At 47.6% G+C, this 17,018-nt stretch overlaps 1 protein-coding gene across 3 annotated transcripts; it reads right to left on the reverse strand.

Moving 5' to 3' along the window:
- Nucleotides 1-470: 470 nt before the first annotated feature.
- On the reverse strand, nucleotides 471-16,828 carry LOC6608267 (serine protease filzig). 3 transcript variants are annotated; one of them, XM_032715925.1, is made up of 7 exons: nucleotides 15,869-16,822; nucleotides 2,646-6,665; nucleotides 2,086-2,272; nucleotides 1,833-2,017; nucleotides 1,551-1,666; nucleotides 1,367-1,486; nucleotides 471-1,305 (listed from the first exon to the last, which is right to left on the reverse strand). In XM_032715925.1, the coding sequence occupies exons 1-7, from the start codon at nucleotides 16,098-16,100 to the stop codon at nucleotides 1,141-1,143; spliced, it is 5,025 nt and encodes a 1,674-aa protein (XP_032571816.1). In that variant the 5' UTR covers nucleotides 16,101-16,822; the 3' UTR covers nucleotides 471-1,140. The 3 variants fall into 3 exon arrangements, with proteins under 3 accessions (XP_032571816.1, XP_032571818.1, XP_032571817.1); XM_032715927.1 differs by having other exon boundaries at nucleotides 2,086-2,329; XM_032715926.1 differs by lacking the exons at nucleotides 471-1,305; nucleotides 1,367-1,486; nucleotides 1,551-1,666; nucleotides 1,833-2,017; nucleotides 2,086-2,272 and adding an exon at nucleotides 2,349-2,470 and having other exon boundaries at nucleotides 15,869-16,828.
- Between the last annotated feature and the right edge of the window lie 190 nt (nucleotides 16,829-17,018).

Here is a 17,018-nt window from a genome sequence, read left to right on the forward strand (position 1 = left end):
AAAATATAAAGATTAATCTCATAACAAATTATGGAAACAATTTTTTTAAAATCATAAATTATTAAAATATAAATAGGGAAAATCATAACCATTTTGTGTGATTGAACCTTTAATATAATAATAGAGATGGTGTCAAAGGATTCTGTATAAGAGTGTTGACTTCAGTCTTGGTATAGCAGCAGCATTGGCATCTGGAGAAGCTGAAGCAGAAGCTCCCAGGCGCAACCACATTCAATATTCCCAATGGGGAAAAGCAAGGACTGACGGAAGTGGCAATTTTCAAAAAAGGAAAGTGAGCTCGCATCAAGGCTACCGCGTCAGTTTATGTCAGGAATTGCACTGCTGTTTGAGTGTTGTGAAGCTGACATTCAATGCTAAAATACAGACATACAAGTTTCACCTTTAGTTACTTCTAAGTCTAGCTACTGTGGAAAATTTTGAAATAAATGTTTCAAAATGAAAGAACCCTGTTTGTTTTTACTAAAAAGTATGTCGTTTATTTCGATCTCTTTTCGATTGGTTCGTTCACTTAACAATTAACATATTTAGATAAAAGAATTAATAATATAAATCGATAAATTAGTAAATTCAATTGAACTAAAAACATTTGCTCTCGCTCTCATTTGAACATAACAACAATTTGCCTATGAAGATAACAATTTTTTTAGTTGAATCAAACGCACAAATCGCCGCGCTTCCTCACGTCACATAAATAAATAAATAGTCAAATAAATAGGCTTAGAACTAGAATAAATATGTCTTATGCCTACGGTTTGCAATCAGCGTAATTCTCATTCAGACTCTACAAGTGTTAGGCACGCGTACTCAAAAAAACGGAATCTGCAGACATTCTCAAGCGAAATGTCGCTAACTCGGAATTTGGGAATTCCCGGCGAATGTCGTTTGAAGTGCTGCAGTTGATTTTCAATTAGGCTAATGAAATGATGGTAACATGAAGGGGGTTCGAGGAAGGGGTCCGAGGATGCGACGTCGCATAGGATGAGCCAATTTTCCCACGCTCCTAGCCGCGACTCTTAAAACTCTACGTTCTATTTACACTTGGTGCTCCTGCCTCAGCAGCTAGTTGGCGCTGGCCATCTCTGGGATGGGGAGAAACTTGGAAACTGTGGAGGCGACTACCTATTTCACGCCCGTTATGCTGCGCAGCCACGGCTTGTAGAAGGTGGTGCGCATATAGACACCTGGCAGATACGGCGCCGCACACTTGATGCCGTGGGAAACGGTTCCGGCCAACTCGTAGCGTCCATCCGGTCGTTGCAGCACCAGCGGACCGCCACTGTCGCCCTGTCGGATAGTGAGACGGATTAGGGTACACTTTCTAAAGAAAAGAGGTCGCCGAGCTCACCTCGCAGGAGTCCTTTTGTCCGTTGGCATAGCCGGCGCACAGGAAGGAGGTGAGAATCTTCTTGTTGTGTCCAGCGGTGTGGAACATCTCCTGGCAAACGCTGTTCTCGATAATCGGCACCTAATTTAAATTAGCCCCGGGTCAGTTCGCAATTCAAAGGACACTCTGTTCGCTGCGTGCTTACCTGCACCTCCTGGAGAACGGAGGGCACTCCACCTCCGTACTTAAGGCGTCCCCATCCCGTCACTGTCGCCATGCGTCCAGTGAAGTCCGCCACATCATTGGGCATGCAAATGGGCACTGTAGGCGAAAAGAGGAATAGATTAGCCTTTACTAAAGTGACTGAAAAAGTATTATACAATATATCATATTAAAACTTCTAATTTAGCTTTATAACAATTAAGAGCATTTTTATGGTTCCTGATCGGGCGCCATTGATATGTTGTACTTATACCAGCACACTCACCTATATGGGTATCGAATTGCACTGGACTGTCCAGTTCCAGCAGGGCCAGATCATTTTCGAACGTGGCCGGATCGTACTGCCGGTGGACTATGACGCGCTTAACATTCTTGGTCACTGAACGCTTGCTCTCCAGGTCGCCGGAAATGTCAAACTCGCCCATAACAGCCACCAGAGAGGCCAGGAATCTGCGGAGGATTGAAATGAAATCACTGAATTAAGCCCACCTAAACCATAAGTTTGAGTAATAGCTTACCCAGGCTGACAATGGGCGGCGGTGATGACGTAGCGGCTGGTGATTAGGACGCCGCCGCACTTGTTCTTGGTGAATAGGCCCAGCCAGGTGGACTCCCGGACGAGGACCTGCCAGGGGTAGGCGCCGAAGGTGGAGCCCTTGCCTCCGACAATGCGGCCGGACTTGACATGGGGCCGCACACCGCACTCTGTTGATGGGGAGTGAAATGCGAGGTTAGGAGTGGGGAGTGTTCGAGAAGTCGAGTCTGAGAGTTGGGGAAGCATAGAACTGGTGGGACAATTGAGTGGAGGGGGAGTGGAAAAGGGGCACTAGAACTAGGAGGGGGTTTCTTTATGGGGAATGGTCTAGGTGGTCTTCTGATTACGCCGCTTGTGCTTGCGACGTGCTATATTTTTGGATGAGTCGGAAATGCAATGGATGATTAGGATTGAGGGTGCGGTGGGTTAGATGCGTGAGCGGTTAGGAACAGGAGAAGGGCAGGTGAGAGAACAAGAAATAGAGAGAGAAAGACAGTTGTTTCGGGTCCATGCTAGTCCATGCTACATTCAGTCCACACTTACGAATCTTCCGACCGTTGCCTCCTCCGTACGAGCTCAAAGTAGCTCCCTGGTCAATCTCGTTGTCGCTGGGATTCGGGTTAACGTCCTCTTCGTCCTCCTCGTCCACGATCTCGTCGTCCGCCGGTCTGGCCGAACTAACGGTCGTGGTCTTCACGGTGCTGCTTACCCGGCGAGTTGGCTTCTTGGTCGCCGGTCTCCGGGTGGTGGTGGTTACCTTGGCGGCAACGGTGGTGCGACGCGTCGCGGGCTTGCGAGTGGTTGTGCTGACAGCGGAGGTCTTCTTGTTGGGAGCCTTTGTCGTGACCCGGGTGACTGGTTTCTTTGTGGTTACCTTCGGCCTGGTTGTGGTGGCTGTCCTCACAGGTTTCCGTGTGGTTACTACTCTCACAGGCTTGGCTGTTCCACCTGCTCCGGCTTGATAGGTGGCCACGGTCTTGTTGCTTCCCGGCTCTTCGATCATATCGGCTAGGGCCTCAAAGTTACCCTGCAGCGAGGCTACCAATTTGTGAACCAGGGTGTGCATCTTGTCCTTGAGCACCACATCCTCCACAAAGGCGGGGGTAGAGAGGTCGAGATCGCTGGTCACTGCGCTTGAGGCAGCTGACATATTCAGATTGGGGTTCCTCACCGGCGGGAAGTTGACGAAATCATTGGGCGACGTGTAGGTCTCCTCCATCACATTCTGGCCCACTTTCTCGCCGGGAACTGAGAAGGCGGGATACGAGGGAGTCGGTCCGAAGTATCCTGGGAATGCTGGTTTGTCATCGGAGGGCACTGCGTAGACGGCCTCTGTGGTGGATTGCGTGAATGCCACATGGACGGGGCTACTGCCAAAGTATCCAGGATCCTCGAAGTCGTTAGAACTTACTCCCTGTACTCCTGGTCTTCCGCTCACATAGGAACTTGTGCTGGAGGCCAGCTTGTTGCTATCGTCGCTCAAAGAGCTGTAGGTCACAAGATTTATGGCAGTGGGCTTGGGCGTAATGAGCACCGTCGGTCTGGGAGGCTTGGGTGTTCCATTGATCTGCACGAAGCCAGGCTTCTTATGGCCATAGCTACCACTGCTGGTTGGTCTGTGGGCGTAAGCGGGCGTCGATGCGGTAGCCACCAGCGGTGGCTGATAGTTGCCCGGGGTCGATCCGACAATGTTCTCCGCCGTGCTCTGGATGAAGGCATCCAGCTTGTCGTCCGCCATGAACAGTGGTGGCACATTGTCATAGTGGTAATCAACGGTGGCTGGGGGTCGTGGGGTACTCGGCCCGGTAACATAGCTGGTGGAAATGGGCTTGGCCGTTGACGGCTTCCTTCCTGGTGAACTAGCATGCTGCTCGTTGTAGTTGAGAGACGGCATCGGCGCCACCTGGTCGTAACTGGCGGATGGAGCCGAGGGCTGGTCGTACTGGCTGGGTGGAGCATCCGGCTTGTCGTAGTTGAGAGAAGGAGCAGCTGACGCAGGAGCTGCGGCAGTTGTCTGTTCGTATCCCGCAGGGCTGGCAGGTCTGGGGTATCCAGTTTGCTCTTGTTCCTTGTGATGAGTTGCCGATGGCTTCTTAATCTGAATGTGTGTGATGGGCGACTCGGGCACCTTATCATATCCACTGGACACGGGCTTTCTGGTGCTATGCTCGCTAATCTTCTCTTGGTTGTAGGCACCGGCAATTGGCTGTGGCTGGGGTTTCTTCTTGGTGCTCTCGCCGCTGATGGGCCTCTTCACGGCAGGTCGCTTGGTGCTGGGCTTGGGACGGGGCCTGGCACTGGCCGTCACCAGGACCGGTCGCTCCGAGGAGGCATCACCCTGGACAGCGTCATACTGAGGCCGCTGTGCTGGCGCAGGTACAGCAGTTGGTGGCGAAACATAGCCAGAAGTGGTCTCCGATTGCTGATAGCCATTCGAGGTCTCATCCATCTGCTCCTGGACTTTGGTGGTGTGCGAGGATACGGATACTTCGGGCGGAACTTGAGCCTGGTAGTCACCATTTCCGGGCTGCGGGTTATAGTGTTGCATTGTCACCATTCCGATATAAGAGGCCACTGGGCGATTCTGCTTGTTGGCATTGGTTGTGGGACGCACGTATGTTGGCAGTGGCTGCGGCTCTTCCGTTTGGACCGTTGACAGCTTCTGGTAGGTGGATTCAGTGCTCGCTTCGTAGGAGTCACTGCTCATCTGGCCATAACCAGATGCAGTGGCCGGAAGATTTCCCTCCTCCTCCATATAGGACATATCCACTGGATAGGCAATGCCCATCACAGGCATCTTGTTGAACTCCGAAGTCTGTGGAGCAACTGGAGCCTCAGCATCGTGGTAACCATTGGCCGGCATAGTGTGGTCCTCCAGCACAGCGGAAACATCTTCTCCGTAACCAGGACGTGCGGTGGGCATCTCAGCAGACTGACTGACAGCAGCGGAGGCATCCTGCTCATCTGAAACCTTGTCGTAGAAAGACTCGTAGTTCACTGTGGTGGTGTAACCGTAATCAGACTGCGAGTCCGACTCCTGGACCTTCTCCGACTCGTTCTCCTGGTAGAAGGTTGGATTTTGGGTTGCTGGCTCAGTCTGAACCACTGCTGCTCCTGGATATCCATATGATGGGGTCTGCTGGCTCACAACATTATAACTTGGACCATGACTGGTATTGTTTAGCTGCAGGATGATAGACTCGATAGAGTCTACGTGGGTGGTAATCGAGGAAACAGTGGTGGGACTATTATGACCATTCGTTGGACGTTTGGCACTAGTGCTGGAGGAGATGTAGCTCTGCTCCGCAGGTTGCTGTTGCTGTTTCGGTGGTTCAGCGTACACAGGGTGGGGGCCATAGCCAGTGGAGAATTGCAGATCCTCCACGAGATCGGCATCTGCTCCGGGGTGGGTGATGTCACTGTGCGTGAACTCGCCACCGTCCAGGATCAAGTGGTTGTGGTGGTGGTTGTTCGTGGACTGGGCAGGCTTAGGGCTTGGCTTAGGTTTCGTCACCTGCTGTGGCTTCTGCTGGATGGGTCGCTTCATGCTCTCCGCCAGTTGGGGAACTGGTTTCGGCTTGGCGTTCTGTGTGGGTTTTGGAGTGGGCTTCTGCGTGGCCTTCTGAGTGGGCTTTTGAGTGGGCTTTTGAGTTGGCTTGGTTTTCGGTTTTTGGGTGGCTGCTGGCGTCGAAGACACCTCTTCGAAGGAGTTGGACTCAGAGCTCGTTTGATCCTGCAAGCCACTGGCAATCTTGGTGGGCACCTCGGTGGTAAAGACAATATGATGGTCATCCGCATGCTCGGGTGGCAAGGTGCTTAGCACCTGCATCACGAAGTCATCGTTTTGAGGAGGCGAAGAGGGTGAGTTGATGGTCACGGAGTGCTTGTGGACGTGGAAGTTGGGTGGCTGGATGGGCTGCTTGTTGATCTTCTGAGTGGTCTGATCGTTGGAGACATCTGCTAGTTGGGATGGCTCCTGCTCGAATTCCACACTGGCGGAGGAGGACTGCGACTGAGTGGCCTCGGTGGATGAACTGCTGGTAGGATACGCATTCTCATCTCTTATGGGTTGCTCCGACTCCGACTGATACTCCTGCTGCTGCGGCTCATCGCCGTAGGCGCCGCTGGGTGGACTGATGCTACTGCTGCTGCCCAGTTGCTGGTAGACCTTGTCCAGGTTTTGCTGATCGTAGATGTTCTGCGACGGCTGCTGTGCCACCTGCTCCTCGCTCAGTGACTGCTGCTGCTCGCCGTAGCTTTCGAACGAGGATTGGGCTGCTGACTGCTGAAGCTTCGTCTGCTGCTGGTGCTGCTGGAAGTAGGCGTTCTGCGCCTCGTTAATCAGCGTGCTGGCCAACTCGTGGGTGGGCGGTATCTGGCAGCAGGCGCCGAAGAGGAAGCCGTCCATGCAGGCGCCCACCACCTCGCCACCCCGCTGGGCGCACTCGTGGTTAAACATGCAGATGGTGGGTCCATTGGCCCGTGGATCCGAGCTGGGCAGCGTATTGGTGGCACGGCAGTGCTTCGGTGTGATGCGATAGCCCCCAAAGAGCTTGCGACCACCTGTTAAAGTGGCAGAAAAAGAGATAGTCATTAGAAAATTATTCATAAATGAGAAAATTATAATTACAATTTATTAAAATTAGTAAATGAATTCAACGGCTCACTTGCTCGTGACAAGCCTTCTTTGCATGCTTGAATATTCCTTGAAGCGGGCTCAATGAGTTTCCCCAATTAGGGATTCGATTTCAAATTACCCAGATTTTCAAACAGATTTCTCTTGCCAATAATAACCACAAAGCCAACTGTCAAATTCCCCTCGGCCAAAGCTTAATTAACATTTCATTCGGGCATCTCTTCTTGGCTCAACTGTAGGTGATTGGATTATAAGTGGAGGGGGTAGTGAAAATGTGGGAAATTCCTTAAATGAAAGTGACAACGCCGTGCGGGCACATCTATAATAATGGCTCTTTTCAGTGCTAATTGTGACAAACAGCCTTGGGCAAACATAAACAGCAGCCGCCACACAAAACCTAGACTATAAGGTATATAAACTCAATTAACAGTCGCCATATTTTCCCTGTTCTCTGGGCACTGAACCCACCGAAAACCACTCCGAGACCACCAAGTGAAAGTGGCCCTGGCTGGCAAGCCCAAGTGCTCAGGCTCATACCAGCCACTCGGATGTCAAGGTTCATCTGCGGCCCAGGTGTGGGCAATGCTCTTGAGAGCATTTCCACCTCATTTGCCAAATGCCTTTTCAGTTGAAGAAAATGGAGAAAGGTTAGCTCGGGCTAACTTGTGGTCTTCAGACGCTTTCGGCAGCCTTGGAAAAACTATCTAATAAATGCACATATCAACTATTACGAAAGATTAATGAGAAGCCTCCCTCCCTATCATCAATATTTTTTCCGTTTGGTTTAAGTTTTATAACTGCCGTTTAGAATTTATTAGTTTTGGTTTTACCGGCAAATGCAATAATCGTTAAAACATCACAATTAACACTTTTAAACGAATATTTTTAATACAGAATATTTTTAAACTGAAAATGACTTTACTATTGGTTAATATAGTGCTGTTTTTTTTGGAAAGAATAAAATATTTAATTGAATTTAACCCTAAATTGAGTGTGTAAAGTATCCAAAAAAACGCTTAAAGCCGAGCATGAAATGCACACAGCTCTCGATGGAATCAAATTGATTTTGGCAGCAATTAAACCAGAAGTGGGAAAGCAGTGCCCGCCGACTGCTGACGGGTTTATGCTGACAAATTAACACCTCGCAGACGCTCCGCTTGCTCCGTTGGTGCTCCACTGGCGTTCCACTGGTGGCCCCAATCCACATTGCCGACTGTGTCAATGTTTGGTCGTGAAATTGGAGCATAGGAACATGGGCCCAGTGCAAACACGGCCGGCGAACTAGATTCGGAGGCTTAGTGGGCAATTAGTTCGTCGCTAATTAAATGAAAATCAGAAGGTAACGAAACCGAAATTGCAGGGAATGGCCTGAAATGGAGGCAATCATGACTCAAGCCGATCGAAATTATGCCGGACACGTAGCGCCAGTGAAAGTAAAGCGAAGTCAAGTGTATTGCTCAAAAAGAAGAGAAAAAGTAGTGAAATGTAGTGCAAAAGCCGCCATTAGAATAGCAGTCAAAATATCTGCGTACATACTACATAATTGGGTAAAAGTGATAGTGTTTCTGCAGACGCTTTTCTCTATTTTCGCTCTGGCTGGCCATTCATCTCTACAAAGCGACTTCGTCTCTTCTTCGCTTCTTCTAATAAAATAATAATAATAATTCGTTTGCGGCTTTATTTGCAGACATTTCGCATTTTTACGATTAGACACTCAAGAGCTCTTAAGTATTCTTCCGCAAATTGTTAAAGACGAACGCAAACAGCGAGCGAAAGAGAGTCTCCGAAGAGACGTGAGAAAAGCCGCAGGCGGCTGAAGAAAGAGCCGATTAACAGAAGAACGGCTTTTACAGGGGCCCTATGCTCGCAACCAACTCCAGCTAACAGAGCTAACAGAGCCACGAGACTTCAATCTCGAGTTGCGGAGTCAATGAATTAATTACCGACCCGGGGCTGACTTAATGAAGTTTGCCAGGCAGCACGACCAACCAGGGATAATTATGCAGTTTAACATAGTTTATTTGATCTGGGCCGAGCAAATTGACTGCTGTACTACATGATTATGCAGTTTGAAAGTTACCCTCTAACTATATGCTGTAAAATCACGCTTTTACAGTGGTATATATATTTGTTGTTAAGAAATCTGAGAAACTAACATTAATTTATTCAGTATGTTGAATGATATTTAGCTAAACTGCCTTAGCATTGAATATCTAAACCGTAAGCACCGAAATCTAAACACCACATCTTTATTTTTTGTATCCCTTTGAATTTTTCAAGGGCACGTTTTGGTAGCTAGGTTCCACTGTACATGGAAGCGTGTTAATCGTTTTACATAGACCCTTGTTCAGCCAACACCTGTGAGGCTTCGAATCAGTAAGTATGTAAATCAATAAACAAATCTCCCGCACCTGCCGCATGCCACATTGAGATGCCGGATTGTGTTCTACCAATCCTCTGACCCTAATTGGCGGATCGAGAAATTCGAGTCGATGCACCATAATCGCAGGCGTTTCGTGTGGCGCATGCAAAATAGGTTACAGCATCGCTCCTGAGAAACACCTGAGCTACATCACCGAATCCACACACACACACAGACACGAAGGCGAACGAAAGTGTGTCAAACGCCTGAATAAATTCGCGCCGCTTTAAGACATTTTTCGGTGCTTATCAGAAGGGGGACCAAGATCGGAAAATACGAACGGGAAGCAGCTGCAAAATGAGATAACAAGTTTGCTTCACCGCCGAAAAAGTCGCTGGCAATGCCATTAATCATCCGAGAAAATTGGTCCCATAGCCGAATTCTGAGGCATGCCCCATGCACGGCAGTGTGTCACTTGGCCCTTGGGGCACTATATATATATAGACACACTATATATGTTCTTGCTTTTGGCCAACGGAACAGTTATCGTTCCGTGCAGTGAAATTTATGCGCAAGCCGCGGAATGGAAATTAATTAAATCATGAGTATGATGCCGATGCTGATGCTGGCCAAGATCGGCAGAAGAGAGCTGCTCTGCTTGGCATATCGCTGCTCCGAGATTTCGCAGAACTTGTTTTCATGCCCGATCTCCGACTGACCACCGACCGTTCGACGTGCCGGAGTCCGAAGAATGTAAACAAACGGGGCGCTTTAACGGTAAATGGAAAATTATTATCGATCAATTAGCCCAAGACTGCAAAAAGTTAAAAAATAATATAACAACTTTCTTGCCCCAACATGCATCCCCACGTGTATCGTGCACACAGATCACTCTGGGATTGGGGCATCTCGCATCTTGGCCAGTTTTGCATTCAACGAATCTTGCTCTAATTGCGATGTGAAAGTGTTAAGTATTCCTGATTCGAATTGGCACAAGTTATTAACCGATCGCTGACAATGCCAGTCAAGTGAAATCGCGGATTCGAACGAAAAGAATGTGGTTATCAAGTTCAAAGTTAGAGTTCCTTAAAAGGTGGTGATCAGAAATAACTACCATAAAGCATATACACTCAGAAAAATTGAGAACGAAAAAAACCGAGATCAGTTGTGCATTCTCATCTGAAGAAACCTGGATTTCGGGACGAAAACGATCTCAATGTTTATATTTTTAGACGGAAGCTGTATCGGTTTAAAATTGTGGAAGAGGGACGAGGCGAAGGCTGAAAAAATGAGATAGAGAGAAAAATGAGAGCAAAGTCATTTGCAATCTGAGAATGATTCGATCTCGATCTGAGTATGTTGAGCTTGATTCGATCTTGGCCAGATTTTGAGATAAAAATTCCCAAATCGAGATTCTTCTCTTCTTGTGGATTTATGGAGTTTGGGATACTGACTAAATAAATAAGTCAACGATGTATGCCTTTCAACTTCATAAAAGATTTAAAATGCAATATCTATCCCCCAGTGATTTCCATGGTACAATTAATTAGAGAAACTCCTACTATCGACAGACAAAAATTCCCAAGCTATTTATTGGCCGCAGAAAAGCTCCATCCGATGGCCAGCGGATGAGGGCGACGAAGAGGAAAAAATAACCAATGTCACTTTTCATGGAATTAGCATAAAACATCTTTTCATTCATCCCAAGCTAATTTCACTTTTCATAGACAAAAGCGAAGAAAAACAGTTTACTCCCCATGAGTCGCTTCATTTGGGCTACTAATTATGACTTTGGTTGGTGGAAGCGAGAGTGGCGAGTGCAGTTTACCAGAGGTTTGTGCCATCTTTTTGCCTCTGGGTTTATGCTTTTAGTTATTTTGCTTTTTATTCATTTTAATGGGCTTTCCGTGCGGCTGTGCGTCGGTAGAGATATCTTTCCGCGATGTCATCACGCAAGAAGCTTTGGTTTCCCGCCTTGCGTGAGAGAAATGGAAAGTTTCCTTGCCAGTCTTGACCTTTCTGGACTTTGTGGGCCTAAACAGCCATTTGGCCAACCGATGCGATCCCACTCCACATGGCTGCCGATCCGCAACCGAACACACCCATTAATCGCATTGTAATTGAATTGCTGGGGTGTGGGGTATGGGCTTGGATCAGCATAAACATAACCCGCTGCATGCTCTACTACGCTCTCTGCGAATTGGACTGTGGCGTGCGCTATATAACTAGGCCCGGCTATAACCGATTTGCACGCGAACTCCCGAGCTTGGGAGCCACCTTGAATTACATAAAATTGGATTTGAAAGTCGCTGCGATCTCGGCGCGTCTACAATTTCCATCGATTTGCTCCGATCTGCTCGAGTGTCGCCGTGGCGAATCGGACACAGCATCGCAGCATCTCATTCCCATTCCCAATCCGACTGCCATTCCCAATGTCCACTGACCACTTCGTGGCCATGGTTCCTCGTCCGTCGCAGCGGCGTAAATTGTAACAGTGACCCAGATAAAATTGCGGCGACGGGCGACCAAAAAGACCGGTAAGCTAACAGTGAATGTGCCCGTGCCAGTGCCAAGCTGTCTGTCTCCACTGGCACTAGTGCGCTGGCCGCAGGTGTAGGTACGAATTTTACGCATGCAATTCAAATGGCAGCCGTAATTTCCACTGGCCAAACCAGAAATATTCAAGTCAACCCTCCACAGAGATGAGCAACACCTTAACTACACTCTGCTTTCCAAGCAGACAAGATGTCCTACATTTGCAGCTCTTTAAAATTAGATTAATTTATTATTATTAATTGTGCTATTTTAATCAGACATTTAAGTTTAAATAAAGTTCTAATGTCTTTGCGGTTTGATTCCATAAACTGACCAATTTGTTTGCTTAGCCAAGCGGTCAAATGTGGTCAGTTAAGCAGCCGCAAGACCACAAATAAAAATGGTTTCTTGGCTGGGTTTTGTGGGTAGTACTTCCCATTTCCCGGTGGCATAACTTGGGTGCTCCTCACGTGGGCAGCGCTGTTGGCCGTAATAAGAACGGTAATCACACGGTGTCAACCACGCGGCCAGCTCAGCTTAGTCCGATTCAGCTGGAACAGGTTCCAAGTGGTAGGTTCAGCAGCGTTTTGCAAGAGGAGATACTATTTTCTGGGTGGCAGCCCAGCTGGAATCATTTAGAGGCGGTTTCATTCGCCACTGTTACATGTGTGCGCACGACTTTGTGTTGTTTGCGTTACTGTTACTGTTTCTGTTACTATTATTATTTTATTTGATGGTCAGTTTTGCCAGGTCATGGTGCTCTGGCCCCTGATTGTTCGGCCCGAACAATGGATGGCCGGAAAAGATTCAATTTGGTGAAAATTGTGCACAATGGGAAATTTATTGAACGATTTGTGGGTGACAAAAGATGTGCGGCTAGGATGAATTGCCACCGATCGAAGCCTTTTGCCATCCAATTTGTTTGCGAATCATTTTAAATGCGATGAGCTGCTGCAAAGAGGCAGTGTGAATGCTCAGTGAAAGTTGCTTGGCCGCAATAAATGACATCATTTTTGGCAAAAGACCCGATTCCCATTCGAATTCCCATCGATACCCAACAGACGACAATGTCTTCGGATACGGAGAAGCCGCAGAATCTTCCAGCCTTTTTATGGATGCACAGAGATCGGGCCAAACTTTAATGCGTTTCGCTGCCGTCGATTTCCATGCGAAAAGCCAACCAGCGAAGAATCTGTGCTGTCATGCAGCGGAAGCCAGCGCAGAGAGGAGCATTTCACTTTCACCGCCAAACATGTCAAAACAAATTCGAAGTTCGCCGTCTATTTCCTGTTAGACGGCGCATCCCATAACTCGGCTCTTTCGGTTTGAGCCGCGTTGACAGCCCGATAACTGGTAACTACTCGGCACAGCCATCGATACCGACCAGTAGCACTCGAAACAATGCCGATGAGCTTGAAAGATAAGCCATCTTACTACAAATGCGTGTGAGTACCACAAAGTCACTACAATTGAGTAGCTACTGTTTCCAACTCCATTCACATCCGATACAGTCGTACATCTGTAAGTCGAACCGAGTAGTTGTTGCTGGCTTTGTTACTCGAACTAAATACTGATCAACATATTCGCTCCATGTATTTTACATGTCTAATTGATGGAAGTTCTATGGTAAAAAACGTTCCTAAGATTCTTTTATGTTTATTTATTGTTGATAACTTTTTAATCTTTAGTAGTACGTGGGTACTCTTTTAATCTCATGATATTCATATGCTTATAACATTTGTCTAAATAATTAATAACACATCAATTTGTTGTCAAAATATGTTTATGTATCTGTATGTTGAAAAGGCATAATATTTTTAACCCAGACTATTCCTGATTTCACATCATTTAGCTCGCATGAGAGGTTCTACTGTAGTTTCACTCGGGTGCTCGGCGTTAGGAAGTGCAATCCATACTCGGCCCAGGTGAAATGCTCCCCGCACTCGATGTTCATGATCTGTCACAGTTTTAATGCGATTGCGTTAAGTTTATGAAGTGTAAAATGGCTGTGGGAAAATGGTTTCAGCCCACTCGGCGGCCCAGAAGAAAGTCAAATGTCGCTTTCACATTAATTGCATGTGGCGGAGGGCAGAAGTCGAAAATATGTGGAATTGGTATTCGTAATTTGCATAGACCGAGAATCTTGGCCCGAAAATTAGCCAAACGAGAAGAAAAGAGTTATGAATTGATTTTTAAGTAGCCAACTGCCGAGAGCGATCAAGCTGGCGAGCAGCCGAGATCTATGTGGAGCAACAATTGACCAAGTCGATGATCGGACAGCGGTAAAAACGTGATCTTGAAATTACATCGCTGTCGAACGTCGGCCATCGAACACTGTCCATCAGTCAGCGGCAGCAGGGGTTACAGCTGCAAGTCCAAGCTTCCTTCCCGCAGGCCGAGGCTCAAATTACCGCAAGTCAACTGCAGGCGGTGTCGACAAGTGCAGCGGCGCTCTTGGCCATGGCTAAAACCACGACTGCAGCGGCTGACAGCGACAAGAAAGCCGCACCGCAAACTGGCACACGCTTCCATCAGAATCGGTGTGGTGTGGTGTGGTTTGGTGTGCTGTGGTTTGGTTTGGTTTGGTTGCTGGGCTGCACTCAACTACCACGGCCACTGGCCAAGACATTTTCATTTCGCACGCGTTTTTCCTGAACTGCTTTCCTGGTTTTCTTTCTATGCAAACAACGCGCCTGAATAGAAATTGAAAATTGTTTTACGTGTTTCGTACTAATGATCAGGTGTGTATGTGGCCGATGATTGGCATTTGCCGACTTCCACCTCGCTGACGCAGCACAGTTCTGCGATTGCTGGCTGGCCAGCGGAAGTATTGATTTACTCCTCATGGGTTTCCCTAGGTTTTCCCAAACCTTTCGGATGGGGCAAGCTGAGTCGGAAGAGTCGGGCAGAGGAACAAAGAGAATCGTTGGGAAAACGCCTCGAAGAAAAGCCACTGCAACCCGCAACCCAAGAAGTCATTATTGTTGTGGGACCTAACTTCGGTCGACTGACGGATTAGAAAAGTAAATATGCTTGGTACCCAAACTTTGTATACATTTTTAAATGCCCAAAGAGTCTTACACAGCCTTTTATTTGAATCTAAATGCAAATATTCATTTTCGCTTTTAATTTGAAGGGTACAACAAACTTCGAAAAGAGGTATTTGTGAAAGGGTATCAACGTATCAAAGGACTTGTAAAGGCTGTCTGCAAATTTTGCAGCGTAAGCTGTATAAACAAAGATTCACTTTGTAAGGGCTTTGAACTTGAGGAAAGTATTGATTAAACAGGTATAGATAGGGGTATATGCTTTCAGCTTTATAATGTTTTCCCTACAGCCATAATACCTTAACAACGTACTTATGAGTGTTTTCACCATTTTAACGATCTTAAAGAAATGAAAACGGTGTGTGAAATTTCACATATAAAAGAGTTTTATTCTTTTTTTTCGTGCTACATAGAGGTACTGCCAACTGCCGATTATCACGAATGGTTTGTTTTCCCCCCTTTGATTGTGATTGTGTCTGGCTTTTTATTGAGTTTGCACCTCGACTCTTTTGTTAGTCGGCACTTGGGCTCAATCTGAATTGAATGGGCTCCGGCTGTTGTCGAATCCGAATCCGAATCGAACTAATAACCAGGTACTCTAGAAATTTGTTTCACTTTTTAAATCAGCCAAATGACCTCGACGATTAACGGCAATGGGATGCTGAGAGGCAGCACTAAACACTCGAAAGACAGTATAAACTGTCACAAGGAAAGTCGACGGCTGTGCCTAACATCTCCGAGGTCTTTTGTGGCCGCTTTGTGGCCGTAATGTAGCATAAAACGAACCAAATAATTGCCAAGTGCGTGGAGTGTGGAAAGTCGAAGAGCACCATCTACAGCCGCAGTTTTCTGTGCCAAAGTTTTTCTGATTCATTTATTGGCACAAAGGCATAGTTTTGTGCTTTTTTTTGCCACGAGCATTGTCAACTTGGCCAGGCCGACGCATTGAGTGAAAGCCCCCGTTGGAGGGATGGGTTGGGATGGCTAAGTGAGCCAAAGTGAGGCAGCAGAAGCCACTGACACGATTCGATTTGCAGCGACATGAGCTTGCAATTTGGCAAATTGATTTTCTTTGCCTTAATTCTACATTTTATTGTGTGCTAAACTTTCTTCTCTACGCGGTCTTTCATCAGATCGATGGATCATTGCGCAGGCAAGTCAATGAGCTAAATGGTCTGTCACTTACCGCCATTCGTTTCAATTGATCTAAATCCACTTGTTGTCGGCACAAATAATGCGACTATTATTATTAAACTTGTTAAAGCGATGGAAAGTAGTTGTGGTCTTGTTGTTCTCGTCGCTGTCGTTGCTGTTCTCGTTGCTGCCATCGCCGTTGTTGTTGTTGTGGCTGCTGTTGTTGCTGCCAGTGTGCAGCGGGACAACGTCGCCGTTGAGGCCGGCGTAACCCACTTAAACATGTTTGCTGCTGGACTGCCGGACACCTGCGGGGAGTTCTTGGCCTAGACCGCCTGGCAGCTCGTTGTGATAGTGATATGCGCCCTGCTTGTTTCGAAATCGGCACCGAAAATCGGGCGTGAGTGCGAAAACAGTGTGGCAGCGGAGCGCGCTAAACGAAAGACTTAGGCGACGAACGCGAATTGAGTTGTAACTGTGTGGATCCGATTCCGATTTCGATTAAATTTAATTCGGTTTTATTGCGACGACCGCACTTTCTTTGGTCAGCTGCGAATTTACAGTTGCTCGCACCAAAACACTAACACACTGCACCACATATATAGTATCTGGTATCGGGTATCTATATCGTGTATCTTGTATCTTGTATCAGCGACCATGCGTCCGGTCGACTGAACGCTCCGCGTGTATCTGACTGCCTGATTGCGAGTTGGCCCGAACAGCGGCCAAGATAACGGACCTTCGCCACTTTTGTGGGGAAAACTTTCACTTTAACGCGGGAGAGCGCGTTTTCAAGAGAGCCGAGAGCGAGCGGTACGTGAGAGTATTTCCATTAGGCGTCGCTTAAATGGTAAACATTTCTAATTCGGCATCAGCTCGGCTTCTTCTTCAGCCGCTTCTGCTGCTGCTGCTATTGCTGCCTTTGCCACCGATCAGCGATTCCTGTTTTCTCCGCCTGCTTTCTTTCGCCCAGTCGCTGCTTTTTCTCTCGGCGTCCGTACGCGTGCGCGCCTCAAACCCAACTGAATCGGTTTACAGCGCGGCCTTGCGGTTAAGAGCGATGCGCCGACCGACTTAACAGTGTCGCTGGCTGTTGCCGCAGTAAGATGCGATTGCCGCTGATGCTGCCGCTGATGCTGCCGCTGATGCTGCCGCTGATGCTGCCGCTGATGCTGCCGCTGATGCTGCCGCTGATGCTGCCG

The sequence above is a fragment of the Drosophila sechellia genome, chromosome 2R (assembly GCF_004382195.2).
Source record: "Drosophila sechellia strain sech25 chromosome 2R, ASM438219v1, whole genome shotgun sequence".
In the NCBI taxonomy this organism is placed as follows: Eukaryota; Metazoa; Arthropoda; class Insecta; order Diptera; family Drosophilidae; genus Drosophila; species Drosophila sechellia.